The sequence below is a fragment of the Pelodiscus sinensis genome, chromosome Z (assembly GCF_052426305.1).
Source record: "Pelodiscus sinensis isolate ZL-2025 chromosome Z, ASM5242630v1, whole genome shotgun sequence".
NCBI lineage: Eukaryota > Metazoa > Chordata > Testudines > Trionychidae > Pelodiscus > Pelodiscus sinensis.
The window spans coordinates 15594156-15613905 of NC_143085.1; the positions used below are offsets into that span (position 1 = coordinate 15594156).

A 19750-nucleotide genomic window follows, 5' to 3' on the forward strand; every position below is an offset into this window, starting at 1 on the left:
GGCACTGTCTACATAGCAGGAAGCTGATGGAAAAGCACTCTTCCTCTGATTTCCCTTACTCCTTGTGAAATGAGGGTTACAGGAGTCAGAGTCAGAAGTCCTCCAGCTCGACATTATTTTGAAATAATGGCTTGCAGTGTAGACATGCTCTTTGTTATTTCCGAATAACATTAGTTATTCTGAAAAAACGGTGCTGTATAGACGTACCTTTCATCAGGAAACATATGCCAAGAGGTAAAGTAGGATAACTTGGCATTCAAGGTGTGTGCAAAGTCAATCTGACACACATGCCTAAGGAGCAGAAATGACATGTTTCAAGGAGAGCGATAAATAAAAGGTGTAATACACAGCAGCACTCACCCATCCCTGTTCTCATGGCCATCTTATCTGCACCGTCTGCTCCCACAAAATGCCAAAACCCGGTGATGCATGGTGTTGTACATCCAATGAATGCTCGATCCATGTATATTGCCCTGCCTGGACACTTACACTTACTTTTGACCAGCTTATACCCTGTGTGTAGTTCACACCGTGATTTACACCACCTCCGAATTTGGCCCCATAGTGTGAAATGCACAGCATCCTGTTGCTTTCAATTTATCACACTGTCTCATAAAAGCGAAGGAGAAGGAAATCCACAGCCTGCAGGCCAAACAAGAAGTGGGTCTGCCAGTAGCTGAGGAATCTGTTACAGAGAAGCTAGAAAGGCAAGACTTATGGGCCAGTTTTTATGCCACTGAAGTCAATGGAATTACACTGGGGTAAGTGAGTGGCACCACAGAACTCAGTGAGGCAAAGGACGTGAGGGCCGAACCAGTACTACTTGCTGCTCGGTTTTGATCGAGCCATGAAAAACCCATTTCCATGAGAAAATTCTGCATCACAAAATGAATCAGTTCAAACTTCTCCAGCATGCATGTGGAGACACAGCCCTTGCCCCCAACGGTGGGCAACCTGCATCTCCAGTCCCCTGCCACAGTGTGTGGGGATGAGAGAGCACCTTTCTGACCAGCTGATGAAACTAGATTATGGCTGCATTGAGCATGCTTAGCCCACTGGGCTGTCAAATGGCATGGCAAAAATGTCTAACTTGGTGACAGCCTCCTCACAGTCCTCTCTGTATTACCTCCTGGTGGCAATATGCGTACCAGTACTGCTGCAGAATTGGCCAGCTTACCTCAGGCAAAGTGATCATGTCAGGCAGAAGCATACTGGCAGGAGTGGGGATGGGAAATGATATTTTGGGGACCAGAATTGCTAACTTTGCCTTGCCATGATCCATGGGGTTGTGTTATCAATTCTTTGAAGAATCAGCTGTCCTTTGGGGCCTCTGTGAATCCTGAGCATTTCACCAAGTGCAGCACCAGTGATTCAATATTCAGGAATTTGTCCCAGAAAGTACGTTATTCCTTATTTGTCATTTGTCAGTCGTCCAGTTACTATGGTCATTGTAACATTACTATGTGACAGAGCTGACCAATCACACTACAAGAATAACAATATCAAACTATTCAAGTGACCATCTTTCAAAATGACCTGAAAAGTCTCCATCCAGGTCATTTGGAGCCAGATGCTGAGTTGTTTCTGCAGGCTGGGTCCTGGTGAGCTAATCCCATTGGCTCCAGTGGGAGTCGGGTGCCATTTGCTAGGCAGCAGAGTCTTAGAGTCTGATGTTGGGTGAAGACTTAAGAAAAATAAATCAGGCTCAGACTGCAAACAAATTACTCATCAGCCCCTTGCTGGACAGCCCCCTGTGACCATGTAGCCTTCTCCTGCCATTTCTGTGGTTGTTTTGCAGGTGCAGGGTACTGTCCACACACAACCACTTGCAAGTCAGGGCCCTCAAGGTGTCATTTCTATTTTGGATTGAGGACTGAGCCTGGCAGAGAAGAAAGCACCTGATTGCATCAATGCCAAAAGAAGGAAAAATATTAAAATGGTTGTCAGCCATTATACACATTTTCAGCATGGATAGTGACCATGTTATGAACCACCAAACTTACCTAGAGGGGGAATGGTTTTTCTCTTCCCCAGCCCTTGCATTTCCACTTCTACTTGTGCAAGGCTGCCAGCAGATCAGAGCAGCAGTGTTTCATGCTCTTTTCTAGAGACGCTCCCAGGTGTAGGAGACTAAAGAGTGAGGCTTCAGTTGGTTACAAGCAGATCTGTATGAATTCAGCACTGGTGAAAGCTGGAATCTTTTATTTATCCACAGAGCAAAGCCATCAGCCTTCACACTTTGCAGAACAACTCTCTGCCAAGGCAGTCTGATCATGCCTAGGGTGAGGGGAGCCCCACAGGACAATGGGGGTGGGTCAGCTCAACAGCTCGTTTGATCCAAGGCTTTCTTGGGGAGGGAAGATTTTGTTTAAGTTGAAATATCAGCATTGCAGAAGAGCAGCTAACTCAGTGGGATGGCATGATGACAGCCAGCAAACTCTATCCTCCAGCATGGTATGAGACCTTAATCTTCATTGCTTTGTGTGACTTCCTCCCCCTCACTCGTTTGCTTCCCTGGTGTGCCTTTACCTTCTGTCTGAACAAATAGCAAAGAGGAGACTTTTGCAAACAGGGCGACCTCATGTTTTTACAAGCCGAGGTTTCAGAATACATGTTTCGCTGTTTGCTTTGGAAGCCATACAATGCTAGACAAACACTCAGTCCAGGAACCTTTCCTCTCCGTGGGGCCCAAGTTCCTTCCATCCTGGAGACTGTTGCTTGGGAAGATGTAGGGTCACTGGAGATGTGATGCTGCTGTAGACCCTTCTGCTTTCCAGTAGGCAAATGATGGAGTAAATCACTCTGTGACCACACCAGGTTTTGTTCCGGGAAGTCTCTGTAACTAAGTTATTTGTCAAATGCAGACAAACTAATTAGTATACCCAGCCTTCACTCACCTATTTATTTTTCTGGCCAGACAAATTCCTTACTCCTGGGCTGTTGCTGAAAGTCAAATTGTGGAGCTGGACCTATGAGACTATGCAGCACTAAATGGGTGCTCCTCTCAACTGGTAGGGGTGATGTACTGATGAGAAAATATAACTAGCAGCCATTTCCTATCCTATCATAGACTAGTAGTGTCTTTTGGATAAGTCGCTTGACTTTGCTTTTCTTTAGTTTAGCCAGAATGTAACTAGCAATGCTTCCTTCTCAGAGGGGCGGGGAAGGGTTAATAATGAGTAATTGTAATGAGTAATTGTAAAGCACTTTGATAACTTAGGACCCATGGCTGTATATAAACACAGAGTAGCATTCATTAAAATGAAAGCATTTTAGCCCTACTCCTTGATATCACAGTCTCCTTGACAACTTGTGTTTGCAAATGATAGAATATAATATTAACTGAGATTAAAACCCTGGTTCAAGGTCATCATGAAAGAGGTCCATCATGAGTCATTCCAACCCACCTGGTCAGCATGCCAGGCTGTGATCTGTGTATTGCTTGAAGAAGTGACACTTCCAAGAGGGGATGATGAGCGTACCTTCTAGGAACTCTAGCAAGCCAAAGGGCTACTTCACAGCATCATGTAGCAGGAGCTAGAGGAGGAATGAAACATCTGGAGCTGCCACTAAGCATGTCTGAAAATGTGGTTTGACACCAATTTCACAGAGCAGCCCCCCCACCTCTTCCCCTTGGAGCACTTCAGTCACTGGGCACTTAGTTAACGCAATGCCCTTAGAGATCCTGCTCACAAGTCTAAGATGGGCACATGAGCAGTGTTCCTCTAAAGCTGTGTCTACATTGGCAAAATCTTGCCACCTGTCTACACTGGCCGCAAGTACTTGCCCAAGAACACTGACTTTCTATTGTAGGAAATCAGTGCTTCTTGCGCAAATACTCTGACGCTCCCGCTCAGGGATAAGCCCTCTTGCACAACTGTTCTTGTGCAAAAGGCCAGTGTAGACAGGCAGTTAATTTCTTGTGCAAAAAAGCCCGGTGGCTAAAATGGCCATCGGAGCTTTCTTGCGCAAGAGAGCATCTACACTGGCATGGATGCTTTTGCGCAAAAGCACATCTCTTGCGCAAAGGCACATGACAGTGTAGACGCTCTCTTGCGCAAATACTTAAACGCAAAAACTCTTGCATTAAAAGTATTTGCGCAAAATCATGCCAGTGAAGACGTAGCCTAAGATTTTCCATCCATGAGCAGTGAGTTTTGTCTTCTGCGACAGTATTGATGTCGCGTGCACTTGTTTGGATGTGTGCAACCGTGACACTCATAAGTTGCCCCACTTACTGTGCAGATGCATTAGCTCCTACCACATCTTCTGCCCTACTACACAGCTAGCACCTCTGTCTCCCCCTCCAAACCCCATAACACCCCCTGCTAGCTCCACAGCCCCAGCTTCTTGCTGCAGCAGTCACTCGCCAGCCCCATAGTCCCATAGCCCCAACTCCTCGTGGCAGCAGCTGAGCAGCCGCCTCCCCATGTGGTCGTGTCCCTGTCCTGCTCCTGCTCCTGCTCCTGCTCCCACCCACCACATGTCCCCAGCCATGGGAGCAGCCTCACCACTCAGCTTCCAGACCCAGGAAGGTGAGTGCTGCTGTGCAGCTCTGCAAGGGAGGTGGGCGGGCTCAGAATTTTTTGTGCTTGGCCGTGCAGGTGCACACCTTAGAGGGAACATTGCACCTGAATGGCTATTCCCACTGCCCAAGCCTCTGAGAAGGAGATTGGTCTTAGCCTCCCCCATCTTTCCATTGGGGACAACACTCTTTCTGCTGGCAGAGCAGGGCTGTGTGGTATAATCCATTATTGTCTGTAAAGTCCTGGAAGAGCCATTGAGACCAGGTGCTTTTACAGTGGTGAATGATTAGCATCCTTGAGGCAAAGGCAGCATGGACTAGGGACTCGGATACTTATCAGAAGGTGAGGGTTCTTGTAGCACAACAGGGCCCTGCACACTTGGCTGGGGACTCTAGATATTACCATAATAATTGTGTTTGGTTTGTTCTTTATTGTCCTGTTCTGTAAAACAATTGGGTAGTGTTGGCTGCTTCTCCCATGTGTTCAGACTAAGTAAATACTCACTGCCTTGCTGCTGCCAGCCCAGCTCCTGTCATGCGTTAGCTCCCTTAGCGAGTACCTTCAGCAGGATTTGTCAGAGAATCCACTCCTTTGTCACCAGTGTCATAACTCAGCACCGTTGATTTATTGCTTCCTGATTGCCTTTCTCCAGCTCCTCAGTGTTATCGTAAGCCAGCTCTGCAGTGTGCTCCCCAGCGGGGTGACTTAAACCAGGAATGGTTCCTGTCATCTGCGTCAAAACGAGCGAGATCAGGTTTTATTAGAAACAGCATGTGGACAGTCTGAGTGAAGCCAGCATGATGAGCATGCCTCACACAGCTCCAACAATCCCAACAGGCCAGCCTGGCATACACTGAGGCTCTAGCTTAGGGGTGGGGAACCTATGTCCAGGGGCTGGATATGACCCCCCAGCTTGCATGGATCTAGCCCCTGAAGCTTGAGGTTTTTCTGTTCTGTGGCACTCCAGCCCCACGTACCATTTCTCCCCTGGGGCTGGAGCACATGAAATTTACTACCCTGGGCTCCCCTACCCAGGCTCTGGTGGGTGAGGGGAATGTGGAGAATGTCTTTCTCCTTCTCAGTCAGGGGCTTGTCAGGAGATTTTGTTTTTGGTTTTAGTGCTTCTCAATTGTGTGCAGCCCCAAACTGATTTTTCAGTGGATCAGCAGCCCCCAATCCAAAAAAAGCTCCTTACCCCTACTCTAACTAAATGGCACTGGACCTGGCAGCGGGGCCAAGCCGGCATTAGGGAATCACAAGGGTGTCCAGGGAGAGACAGAGCAGTCGACTCCAAAGTAGAGCAGTGTGTTGAGGGGTTGTTTGTTTATTTGCTTGGTTGTTTGGTTTTGTTTGTTTATTTTGGTAGAAAATGGATTTTTCTCTCTGAGTGGAAATTTCCAGGGGAAATGTCCATCTTAAACCACATTTCTGAGAGACTTGGCAAAGGTTCCTCCCCCCACAATCGAACGATGACTGAAAACCCTATAAACACATTTCTAGCTTGTAAACACATTTGACACATTTTTACAAATATGGAATTCCTTTCCCAACCAGTTCTTAACCAAATTATTGTGACTCACTGAATTTCTGCCCTGAATTACTACTAAGAAATATCTCTGTCATGATACTGGCCAAACTCCCCAGTAAGAAATGGGGCCTCCTGGTGCTGGGGAGCTGATCATTGGACAAACCCATCCCTGCCATGGATTTCGGGCAGCGTGGCCAATAATATTGATTGATCACTCATCAGAGTTTGGCTTTGCCTCTTGCCCCATTAGAATACGAGAGTTCCCATACTGGGTCAGAACATTATCTATCTTGCCTAGTATCCAGTCTCCAGCCATGCCTGTGCCAGAGCATCAGGGGGAGTATAATTATGGAGTGATCTGCTCCTGGCTTCTGGTACACCAAAGTTTGGGATCACCTTGAGAGAGGGGTTGTCTGGCTAAATAGCTATTGATGAACATATTTTCCTTCAATTTATCTAGCTCTTTTTTTAACTCAGTTACGCTTTTGACCATCACAACATCCTCTGGCAATGAGTTCCACAAGTTAATTATGCATAAGGAGAAAAAATATTTCCTCTTGTTTGCATTATACCAACAGCCTATTAATTTCATCAGATGATTCCTCGATTTTCTATTGTGTTAAAAGATAAATAACATGTCTCTCTTCACTTGTTCCACACCACTCATGACTGTGACCTGCTCAGTCAACCCTTTCCTAAGATGAAAAGTCCTAATGTTTTTAGTCTCTCCTGGTACAGAAGCTGTTCCATATCATGGATCATCCTTTTGCCCTTCTCTGAACCTTTTCCTGTTCCTTTCTGAGGGTATGTCTACACTACCCCCCTAGTTCGAACTAGGGGGGTAATGTATGCATACCGCACTTGCTAATGAAGCCCGGGATTTGAATTTCCCGGGCTTCATTAGCATAAAGCCGGCTCCGCCATTTTTAAAAGCCGGCTTGTTCGAACCCCGTGCCGCGCGGCTACACGCGGCACGGGCTAGATAGTTCGAACTATGTAGTTATTCCGAACTATCTGTACGCCTAGTGGAACGAGGTGTACAGATAGATCGGAATGGCTACATAGTTCGAACTATCTAGCCCGTGCCGCGTGTAGCCGCGCGGCACGGGGTTCGAACAAGCCGGCTTTTAAAAATGGCGGAGCCGGCTTTATGCTAATGAAGCCCGGGAAATTCAAATCCCGGGCTTCATTAGCAAGTGCGGTATGCATACATTACCCCCCTAGTTCGAACTAGGGGGGTAGTGTAGACATACCCTGAGACGGCCGACTGGAACTGGACACAGTATTCAAGATGTGGGAACATCAGGGATTTATATAATGGTATTATTGTCTTATCTTGTCTTATGATACTGTTTTATAGTTGTATTATCTTTTTCCCTTTCTTAACATACTATTAGCTCTGACTGCTGCTGCATGGTGAGAGGAAGTGTTCAGACTATCCACAGTGATTCCAAGATCTTTCTTGAATAGCAGCAATGAATTTAGACCCGTTGGTTGTATCATTAATCCTCTTAGATTATTTTTTTCCAATGATTTGTATTTATCAATCTTGTATTTCACTTGCCCAGTTTTGTGAGATTCCCTCCGGACTCCTTGAAATCTGCTTTGGACTTACTATCTTGGATAATTTTGTATTGTCTGCAAAATTTGCCACTTTTACTGTTCACCCCTTTTTCTGGTTTGTACAGCACATGGAATGATATTGCTGTGGTTCAACTGGTCTGGGGGCCGTTGCCAGGGATTCACATCAATTTGTTTTAAAATCAGTTTAGTCAAAGCAATGTAAATCCCTGTGTAGATGCTATCATTTCCATTTAAGAGCAGTTTATTTCACTTTAGCTTAAACCTGTTCCCAGTTGATTTAAGTTAAATGGAAAGGCAATTTAACTCACATTTGGTTATACCAATGCAACCTTCCCAACTAGACAAGCCTTAAGAAAATGATACCATTTGCCATCCAGATGTTCATACATCTCTCCCATTCAATCTAAGCAGTTTAAGGAGGAGTGATTGTATGGGCAGACCCTTCTCATCCTGGTTTGACATCTCTTGCCTTGCTGGACTTTCTCTTTCTCTGCATGATTATTTTTAGGGCAGATATTGTGAATTTCAAAATCTCTCCTCTCTGCTCCTTGTTATCTCCCTAAATCATACATTGTAGCAGCTAGTTGGCTCTCCTGTGACCTCTCATTCCAATGGGAAAGAAACATTTGCTTGAAAAGTGAATCCTTTTCTTCCTTTGTGTCTGGGAAAGGCCTGCAGTCCTGTCCTGCAGTGGGAATTCCACTGAATAACACTGAGTTCCTGTTAAATTGAGACTCCCCTAGGACTGCAGACAACACAGGGTAACTCTCGCACAAAGATGGGTAACAGTTTGCTCTCCTCTGTTCCGGTGCTGTTCACTGACATCTCCAGTGCTCTCAGATGAATACAAGTCAGGGCTTAAATCTGGGTCTGACTGCCAGTAACTCAGTATAGCATGTTTTTTTCTCTGGAAAAACTTAAAAAACAACTAATAGTCTAGCAGCACCTTAAAGACTAACAAAACATGTGGATAGTATCATGAGCTTTCATGGGTTGTGCCCACAAAAGCTCATGATGCCATCTACATTTTTAGTTAGTCTTTAAGGTGTTGCTAGACAATTTGTTGTTTTTTAAGTTTTTCCAGTTACAGAATAACTTGGCTACCCCTCTAATGTTTTTTCTATTACTTGTTGAGCTTCAGAACAAATGTCATAGCAAAGCCCATCTGGTAAAGATGGCTGAATCATTCAGCCACTAATCATTCAATTAGTATCCAGGATGCTCGGGTGTTTGGAACACCTTGACTAGTTACTTTCACTCTGAAATTATTTATGATTAATATGTTGCCACAATATCATTTCCTGTTTGAAAGCTGCAATTGCAACCCAGCTTGTCCTTGGCAAAAGCAATTGGCTAAGTGCCCAGCTGGCTTTCTTCCTTCCACCAGAAAATTACCCAGCTAACCTCTGAATCAGATTCTCTACACAAACTTTACACAGCCACCGTTTCTTCTGCACCATCTTCACATGGTTGTCTGCTAGAGGCCACTGAGGGTATGTCTACATTACAGAGTTTTGTTGGAAAAACAGCCATTTTTCTGACAAAACTTGAGTTACGTCCACATTGCAATCACGTTCTTCCGAAAGTAAATCGAAAGAACAGAGGGTTTTTTTCTGGCATCTCCCTTTTGACAAGGAAGAAGCCTTTTTCTAAAAGAGCTCTTTCAGGGTATGTCTACACTACAAAGTTAATTCGAACTAACAGCCGTTAGTTCAAGTTAACTTTAATAGCGTCTATACATACAAACCGCAAGTTTGAATTTAATTTGAACTAGCGGAGCGCTTAATTCGACCTAGGTAAACCTCATTCTACGAGGAGTAATGCCTAGTTTGAATTAAGTAGTTCAAATTAAGGGCTGTGTAGCCACTTAATTCAAACTAGTTGGAGGCTAGCCCTTCCCAGGTTGCCCTGGTGGCCACTCTGGGCCATACCAGGGAAACTCTTCTGCCCCCCTCCCGGTCTAAGAGCCCTTAAAGGGCCACGGTCTGGCTACTGTGCTTGTGCCAGTTGCAAGGCTGCCAGCACCCAGCCAGCAGACCCTGCATCTGGTACAAGATGAGCCAGCCACCCGCTGCCACCCAGCCCTCTGCCTCTTCCCAGGACCAGGTTGGCGGCTTCCAGGAGCCTGCCCGGGGACACAAGGGATGGGTACCCGCCTGGTCTAGTGCAGAGATCGTGGACCTCATCGAGGTTTGGGGGGAGGCCTCCAACGTCCACGATCTCCGCACTAGGCACAGGAAAGTGGCCGACTAGGGCAGGAGAGCTGCCAGCCTAGCCACCAAAGGACACATGCGAACCAAGGAGCAGGTTCGCATGAAAATCAAGTTGGTCCAGTGAGACCCCCAACCCTGAGCCCTGAGCTTAGAACATAAGAACATAAGAACGGCCGTACTAGGTCAGACCGAAGGTCCATCTAGCCCAGTAGCCTGTCTGCCGACAGCAGCCAGCACCAGGTACCCCAGAGGGGATGGACCGAAGACAATGACCAAGCCATTTGTCTCATGCCATCCATCTCCAGCCTTCCACAAACAGAGGCCAAGGACACCATTCGTACCTCCTGGCTAATAGCACTCCATGGACCCAACCTCCATGACTTTATCTAACTTCTCTTTAAATTTTGTTCTAGTTCTAGCCTTCACAGCCTCCTGTGGCAAGGAGTTCCACAGGTTGACTATGTTCTGTGTGAAGAAGAACTTTCACTTATTAGTTTTAAACCTGTTCGCCATTCATTTCATTTGGTGTCCTCTAGTCCCTCTATTATGGGAACTTATGAAGAACTTTTCTTTATTCACCCTTTCCACACCACTCATGCTTTTATATACCTCTATCAGATCCCCCCTCAGTCTCCTCTTTTCTAAGCTGAAAAGTCCCAGTCTCTTTATCCTCTCTTCATATGGGACCTCTTCCAAACCCCTAATCATTGTAGTTGCCCTCTTCTGAACCCTTTCCAAGGCCAAAATATCTTTTTTGAGGTGAGAAAACCACATCTGTACACAGTACTGAAGATATGGCGTACCATAGTTTTATACTTCCCCTCCTCCTTCTTCCCCTGACTTCCCCCTTCCAGCTCCCTCCTGCCTGGTTTCCACCTCCCCTCTCCCCTCTCCCACCCTCTCTCTTCCCCTCTCCCACCTCCTTTTCCCAGTCTCCCCAGAGGCTAATCACCTTCCCTCTCCAGTTTTGTTAAATAAAGAGAGTTTCTATTTTTGAACACGTGTGCCCTATATTTTTTACATAAGGAAGGGGGGCTAGGGAGGGGTCAGTGGAAGGAGGTGAGGGAGGAATGGGGTACGAGCCCCCGATGGGGAGGACTGGGGTGGCTCTGCGGGCTCCTCGGAGTGGAAGCTCTCCTGCAGGGCCTCCTGGATCCTGACAGCCTCCCTAATGACTCCCCCGGATGGCAGCCTGCGACAAGTGCAGCCGGGCTGATGACCGAGTGCTGTGATGTGCCGAGTGTGGGCACTCAGGGCACTCCAAGACAGGACTGCTTTGCTGTCCCTCATCAAGTTAGACAAGCAAGCGGGGAACCCTGAGAACTGTCTGTCTGGGGTGGGGGTCGGGTCCCTTTAAGCACAGCCCTCGGCTAGCCTGAAGCAGCAGCTCCACACTCTAAGCCCTAATCTGATGCCCTGACAGCACTGGTTCCGGCCAGCCTTAACTTCAGTTCAGGGTCCACTCAATGTGGACATGCTATTTCGAATTAGCAAAATGCTAATTCGAACTAGTTTTTAGATCTAGATGCATTAATTTGAATTAGCTTAGTTCGAATTAGTGCTGTAGTGTAGACATACCCTCAGAAAAAGACATGTGTGGCTGAGGAAGAGGGAGTTCTTTCAGAAGAAGAGGAAAGAAGAAAAAGCACAGGTGCCCTGGTGGCCACTCCATCCTTAGTAATCACAGCTTAAATGCAAGATGGTGTCCATTCAGCATGGACACTCTCTTTAAAAAAAGCAGATCTTTTTTGTTGCACTTTTGTGTGTGGACACTCCCTTTTGGAAGGTTTTTTTTTGGAAAATCTCTTTTGAAAAATTGTTCTTCCAAAAGAAGCCTGCAGTCTAGACATGGCTTGAGAGAGCTGACTCCATTTTCATTGACATTAGTGACTTGCCAGTGCAACTCCTTTGGCTTTGGCAGACTATAGTGTGAATTACAATGGGGTGAGAGGAGAAGAGACACAGGGCCCCTTAGTATTTTTATGTGTGCTGTTTAGTAGGCTGCCCATGCTTGTGAACATGTGCGTGTGTATATATGCACTAGCTTTGTGCTTAGGAGGGTGTGTATGTGTGTGTCTGTGTATGTGTGTGTGCAGGCACATTTGTACACATGTACTAGCTTTGTATTTAAAGTGTGTTTGTGTGTGCACATGGACTAGCTTTGTGATTAGGGTGTGTCTATGTGTGTATATGTGTAAGTACCTTGCTGCCGCTCCTGCAACTGCTGTTTGTTCAGCTAACAAAGCTGCTCTCATTCTGAAGCAAAATCACAAATGAGTAATTTGCAAATAGCAACTGTATGTTAAATACTAATTTGTATGTACATGTTTGGGTTGCCTTCCAAAGCCTATTTATCATTTTGCTTCCTCTGCATCTGCTTCTAGAAGGCATTTTTGCCAACTCTGCAGAACAGGAGCTCCCACTAACCATGTTCACACTTGTCTTGTTTGCAGCGCCTCTGGATGGAAAGTCATGATGGTTGTGACTGCCTTGTGGTTTCTCCTTCAGTGAGAAGTGCCAAGGCTCGGAGCCTGTTAGGGTTTCGATATGATAACAAATGCGGAACACTGAAAGTAATAAGCACTGGCATCTTATGTTTCCACCCATCTCCGGTTGTAGCTATTTATACAACTTGGAAAATCACTCAAGAAAACAAGAAGTGTAAACTGCCCCAGGCCTTGTTGTTACTTGGGACTCAGCCACCAATGATCAGTAACTGGTTTAGCTGCATTGGCACAAACCCTAAACGTGGACAAGGAAAGCAATGCTTTGCACCAATGCAGTTTACTCCTGCATGAAACCAGGGCACATTTCAGCTTCCTTGTGTCTAGCTAGAGTTTAACCCGGTGCAATGCTGCTAGCCACCAGCTATTTCATTGAGGCTCAACCTGGGGCTACATCTAGACTGCACGCCTTTTTTGACAGAGGCTTTGTCGACAGTATCTTTCAAAAAAGCCTCTGTTGAAAAAGAGCATCTAGATTACATTACACGGATCGAAAAATCGATCCGCTTTTTCGAAAAAGAGCATCCAGACTGCTGGACACTCTGTCAAAAAAAGAAGGCACCTGGAAGTGCTTCTGGCAGGGCATGGGGGCAGCCTTTATTTCCAGGTGCTACTTCATATCCTTTGCAGAGACGCGTGCTTAAAGGGATCCTCTTGGACAGCCGTTGCTCTGGTCCTGCTTCTGGCTTGTCTACCTCCTAGAGGGAAAGCAAAGCTGCTGCAGTGCTTGCTCTGGTTGCCCTGCTTCCTCGGACACCACAGCAGTTTATTTGCAGGGGGGTTTTCTGCTTTTCACTGTGTTTTTGGCCATGGAGCCTGAGCTGCCCCAGGGTAGGTTATGGCCCCACGCTGTCATACTGCAGCTTCTGCTGCATCTGCATGACTCTGTCATGAATCTCCTGCCCCATGTGGACCTGGATCACACCCAGGAGACCCTCCTCCAGGATGCAGGAGCTCTGCCCTTGCCCCAAAACTTTTTTGAGGACAGGCAGATTTGGAGGCATACGACGAGTTCGGACTGGTGGGACCAGCTCATCATGCAACTCTGGGACGACAACCACTGGTTCCTCAACTTCCAGATGCAGAAGGCCACATTCCTGGAGCTGTGTGCCTGGCTCGTCCCTGCTCTGGAACACCAGGACACACACCTGCAGCCCGCCATTCCCCTGCCAAAGTGGGTCACAATCGTCCTGTGGAAGCTGGCCACCCCCGACAGCTACCTCTCCGTGGGACATCAGTTTGGCGGGGGGAGGTCTACCATTGGGGCTGTTTTGATGGAGGTAAGTCACTGTCTGGGGACAGGCCCTGTTGAGTGGGCAGGTTGTGAAAGGGGGACTGCCAGGCAAGGGCAAGAGGGAGTGGGGGATGGAGTGGCTCTTGAAGACTGCTTCTCGGCCACCCCTGCACTGATACGGGGGAGGGGAGTATCCTGACAAGAGGAAGGGTGGGTTGTGGGGGGGACGGTTCTCCTCCCAAGTGCTTAGGCAACCTGTCTAACTCTCTGGTTTCTGTCTGTCTATTTGTGCTGCAGGTGGTGAGGGCCATCAATGCGAAGCTGCTGAAGAGGCTCGTCCATCTCAGGGACCTGGACGACATCACTGCCGGGTTTGCTGCCCTTGGCTTTCCAAACTGCGGAGGAGCCCTCCATGGGACACACATTGCAATCTGCGCACCGCCCCATCGAGCAGCCCAGTTTGTAAACAGGAAGGGCTACTATTCCATGGTGCTGCAGGTCCTCGTCAACCACTGGACATTTATGGACATTTGTGTCGGGTGGTCGGGGCGGGCACATGATGCCCACATATTCTGGAACTCCTATCTGTACTGCAGTTTGGAGGCATAAACATTTTTCTCCCAGCGGCACCTTGTGCTCAGGGACGGGCAGATGCCGGTGCGCATAGTGGCCGACGCGGCCTACCCCTTGATGCTGTGGCTCATGAATCCCTACACCGGCCACCTGGATGTGAGCAAGGAGCTTTTCAACATGCATCTTAGCCAGGCTCGCATCCTGGTGGAATGAGCCTTGGTCCGACTGAAAGGGAGGTTCCGTTGCCTCCTCACATGCCTGGAGATGGGAGAACGTAACAACATCCCGGACGTTGTTGCAGCATGTTGTGCCTTTCATAAGCTGGTGGAGAGGAAAGAGGAGGCCTTCCTGTCAGGGTGGGGGGACAGGTGCTGATGGTGAGGAGAAGTAATTTCAGCAGCCCCGGAGGGCTGCCATCCGCCAGGCTCACCAGGCTGGTGTCCAAATCCAAGAGGCCCTGAGGGAGGGATTCTCAGAAGGAGCCCGCTGACTCTCCCCAGGGCCTCCCCCATGGTGGGTTTGGCCTGGCCCACCCCTACCTTTCCCTCCACAACCCTCACTCTCTTCCCATTAAGAACACATATAAGACCCAGTTTTCTTTGTAAACAGAAATTTGTTTTATTAGAAACACTAGCAGTAAAGAAAATGTGTGAACTGTTTAACAAAACTTTATCTTTTTACTATTCAACTGTTTATAAACAAAGTAAATCTGTCAGTCAAAAATAAAGATTTTGTAACATAACTGAAATGTCCTTTAACTGGGGTGGTAGGAGACTGAAAACCTGGAGGGGGAGGGAGCTCGAATAGGCCACTGCTTCCCCAATCGCAGGGTCCTGCCACCTTCCTGCAGCCTGGCATCGCCATGGCCTTGGGATTGGGTGGAGCGAGAGCCAGGTCTGGCCTGGGTTGGGGGGAGGGCACTGTTGGGCCTGTGAGGGCTCAGGAGCAGGAGGGGCTGGGGGGAAGGGAGGCTGGAGGAGCAGGGGCCTGGTGTTCTGGAGGAGCGGTGCCCATGACAGGGGCAGGCAAGGTGAAGACCTCCTGCATTGTGGCAAAGATGGTAGTGCGCTGCTGGACCAGCTCTTTCAGCAGCCTGGTGCGCCACTCGGCCTCTGCCTCCGTCCTCTGCTGGAAGAGGAGACCATCACTGTCTGTGTGCACCCCCGCTGTCCCCAAGGGCATGCCGTGGCTGTCAGGGGCTCTCCTTTGGACAGGAGACTCAGGGTGTTAAACGTGACGCTGCGTGTGAGTTGGGCAGTGGACTGAAAGCCTCACAAGGGCCCCACAATAGCAATGGGACTAGATGGCCCCTCACACTGTGCTGTGACACCTTGAAGCACTCACCTGATGATCCCTCCCTGATGTCCATGGATGCCTGGGAGGCCTGTGGGGTCTGAAGGACTGGCTCCTGGGAGAGGGTCCCTGCTGCTTCTTCTTCCTCCTCCTCCTCTTCCTGGAGCAGCTCTCCTGCCTTTCCTGCCTGGTCGTCTTCCCTCGGGGTCAGTCCATGGACTCCACCACACACAGTAGAGTCTGGGCTCCCCCACTGCCCAGGATCTGCTCCAGATCCTCGTAGTAAGGGCAGCTCTGTGGGGCTGCCCGGAACAGGAGCCCTGGTCCTGAGCCTTGGTATATCTCTGCTGCAGCTCTTTGACCTTGGCCCTCACTTGTGCCATGGTGCAGGGGTGATGCCCTTTGGTGGTCAGTCCCTGGGCCAGGTGCTTGTAGATGTCTGCATTCCTGCGGCGTGTCTCAGGGCCTGCAGGGCTTCTTCCTGGGACCAGAGCTTCAGCAGGTTTTTTATTTCTGGCCCTGACCAGGCTGGTGCCCACATTTTGGTGCCCCTGGGTGGGTCCTCCTCTTTGTCCCAAGAAGGGCCAGGGGGGCCTTGAGGCTGGGACATGGCTAGCATGGCTGGCATGGGTGCTCTGGTTAGCTGCCAGACAGCAATGCCTGTCTAGGTGTCTCTGCCTTTAAGAGGCTGCAGCCAGGAACCACAGAGGTGCTCTACATGTAAAGGCTAGACTGTCCACCAGGGCTTCTTCCTGGAGGCCTTTTTTTCAGCAGAACTGGCTCCCTGCATTCACACACACCTTTTGTCGACAGATCTCTGTCGACAAAGGCGTTCTTCCTCATAAAACAAGGTTTACCGCTGTCAACAAAACCGCCATGTTCTGTCGAATTACTGTTGACAGAATGTGCCGGTAGTCTAGTCACAGGTATCGTTTTTTCGAAAAAAGGCCACTGGGATCTATAGACCCTCATGTGTATCCATTTCCAGCTCTCTATCATAACTGCCCAGTTAGCTTGATGGCAAGATGATATTTTGGTTTATTACTGTTACTTTATGGCTAGGAGCAGCATTCACTGTGAGCTGTGCATTTGTGCAGCTGCTTAGGAGAGATTCAAATGCTGCTTAGCTGATTAGCAGAGTGCCCACAGCTAGGTTTTATTTCTACTAGTGGTGCACATTCACTTATGCCTGCATGCACATAAAAATCTATTTCTTACATGCATGAAAAAAAGCCACATAGATTAAAAAGATGGATGAGGCCCATGTTCTTAGGTATTGTATCAGCCCAGACACGACCATCAAGAGTTTACAATCTAAGTGAGATTTGGGCTCATCTTTAATTTGGGCAGGCCACCTGAAATCTGACTAAGAAATAAAATCCTAATGAGGAAATAGAAGGTGGTAAGTTTGCTATAATTTCCTATAGCCCATTTCAGAGGGAATCAAAACAGAATCCTCACAGCCAACGGGAGTGAGAGTGATGAAATTGCAGCTCCCGCGGTTTGCACAAAGAAGATCAATGCAGATCTCTCTGGAGCCCAGATTCTGGAGTGGTTGGCATTGTATGTGAACTGGAATTTCCTGTAAACCAAGTGCCCTTGCCATAAAAAAGAAATGACCAGGAAACAGCTGCGCACATGCAAAGCACTTTTACTACTTGCCTGGTGTTTTCCTCAGCATCACATTTTAATTTCTTTTTTCCCAAAATGCTTAAGTCCTGTGCAAACAATTTTATTTTCCCCCAGCTTCCTGCCAAAAGAAACAGCTCCATTTTGGGTGACCAGCTTAGCACACACCCCATATTGTCTGGAAGTCAGAGGATGGGGATTATTAACTGGAGGTAGAAAAATGCTGATATTTTATCAGCCATAGAGTAAACAGATAAAGCGGAAACCGCTCAATATTTTTCTGAAACCTTAATAATGGGTTGATAATCTCATAAGCCTACATACTTCCTGTGATTCAAAAAGAACTGAATGTACTGAACATTCACAGCACAAGTTACTCACTCTTCCAAAGGCTAGATACCAACAGTCTATATGGAGACAGGGCATAGGAGATGCAAGTCACTTTCCAGTCTTCTGATTCATAATGAAGAGCCAAATGGAGCAACAGAATTTGTTCCAGGACCTGATAAATTTCTCAGATATGGTGATGGTCAATTCTATGTATGTATGTATGTATGTATGATATAATACATACACCCAAATAATGCATGACCCACTGAATTTTGTGGGCTCTACATTTCTTAGCCATAAGTAGCTAAAAACCTAGACAGAGACAAGTGGTTTGGCCTCTGAAGTTATTTTCTGCACAACAACTAGACTCCACGGCTGGCCCATACCATATGATTTCGGCTCATGGATTTGGGCTATGAGGTAGTTTCATTGCTGTGTAGACTTTAGGTTCAGGCTAGAGATTGGACTCTGGATCTGTACTCAGGATCCAGCCAGCTGAAGCCTAGAAGGCTACACAGCTATAAAACAGTCCCACAACCCAAGTCAGCTGGCATGGGTCTGCCAGGATTTTACTTTACTATGTAGACATGCAAGAGTATAATTGTTTCAGGTTCTAAATTAGCATGTATTACAGATCAAGGCAAGACCCATGTGTGTGGCGGGAGGATGATGTCATACCTGTCTACTGCCAGGTTCTTATACTTTCCTCTTAAGCATCTGGTACTAGCAACTCTCAGAAGCAGAATACTGGACTAGACAGACCTTTGGTCTGATCCAGTCTGGTTGTTCCCATGTTCCTATGAGCCTGAACCAAACAGGCTTTCCTTAGTGATGGTGGAGCTTGTGTCCTAAGCTGTGTCTAAATGTTATGACTAGCTGCATTCACTAGAAACTGTCAAATCCTACTCAAACACTGTCTTGATTAGGACCAGATAAATACCTAAATAGAAAGACAGATGCACACCCCAGTTCTAGACTGTCCTGTGCTTTGAAGAAGTTTAGATCCTTATTGTGGCTTCATTCCACTTCTGTTTGAGAGCTTACAGGAACAGGATACCATACTCCAAGAGGCTCTGGGAGACAGACCTATAGTCTCCTATAGACAACCACCTAACCTCAAGATGATTCTTACCAACAACCACAGGACATACCACACTAATACCAACCCTGGTACCTTCCCTTGCAACAAACCCCGTTGCCAGCTTTGTCCACATATTCATTCTGCTGATACCATTATTGGACCTAACCAAGTGAGTTATAAGATCAAGAACACATATTCCTGTGCATCCAGAAATATAATTTATGCTATCATGTGCCGAAAGTGTCCGTCTGCTATGTACATTGGACAAATGTCTCAGACACTTTGCCAAAGGATTAATGCCCACAAAACAGATATCAGACAAGATCACAAAGAAAAAACTATTTCTTGCCATTTCAACCAGAAAGGACACTGTCTCAACGACTTCACCACCTGCGTTCTTCTACAAAGACCTTTTACATCTGCACTTGAAAGGGAATCCTCTGAACTGTCATTCATGTTAAAATTCGACACTCTCCGGGGGGGGGGCGAATTGAACAAAGACCCCAACTACCTTACCCATTACCAGGATAGCTTCCCCAATTATCACCTCTAATACCACTAGCTCACAGACATCTAACTTTCCCCACCTCTAATATCATTAACTCACAGACACTTACCTTCCTTCCTTCCCGCCCCCCCCCCCCCCGCATCCCCCTTCTGTTCTGAAATGTGATTTGTCCTTTTCATATGTGTTCATTTTTTTAATTGTATCCTTTGGTATATATAGCTGTGACTATTTTCTTCCACTATTTGATTTGAGGAAGTGGGTCTGGCCCACGAAAGCTCATCATCTAATAAACCATCTTGTTAGTCTTTAAAGTGCTACATAGTCCTGCATTTTGCTTCTGAAACCAATGGTTCTTTTAGTCTAAACATAACATTACACTAGCTTAGTCTTCGATAGTCCTTGTGTCTCTGGAAGAAATTCAAACTTTCTGTCCTCTGCAGCCCTGTAAAGAGATCAGCACTGCAGGGCTTCCCTGCTGCCCACATGACTTCATTTTCATTTTGTAATCAGAAAGCAATGTGGTGCATAAACACCACTGCCAAAGCCTGGGGTAGTACTGCAGTCTTCTCTTCCTATAAATTGTCATCAGGAATCTGCCCTTCTGGCAGAGGGCTAATTTCATACTAATAAGCTATAGCACTATGTATTATGAGACTAACCCTAAAGTCCATACTCAAAATGTAAATACTCCCATTTGTTTCAGTGGGACAATTCATGAGTCGGGGCTTCAGGATTGGACTCTATAAG

General features: G+C 47.2%; 1 protein-coding gene and 1 long non-coding RNA gene across 2 annotated transcripts in view; both read left to right on the plus strand.

Annotated features, from left to right (window-relative positions):
- LOC112547737 (uncharacterized) overlaps positions 1–19750 on the plus strand; it is a 188206-nt gene that overhangs the window by 158357 nt on the left and 10099 nt on the right. The gene's annotated exons all lie outside the window — the stretch shown is intronic.
- LOC149520691 (uncharacterized) lies at positions 10822–14865 on the plus strand. The gene is made up of 2 exons (XM_089775228.1): positions 10822–13635; positions 13887–14865. The coding sequence occupies exons 1-2, from the start codon at positions 13165–13167 to the stop codon at positions 14196–14198; spliced, it is 783 nt and encodes a 260-aa protein (XP_089631354.1). The 5' UTR covers positions 10822–13164; the 3' UTR covers positions 14199–14865.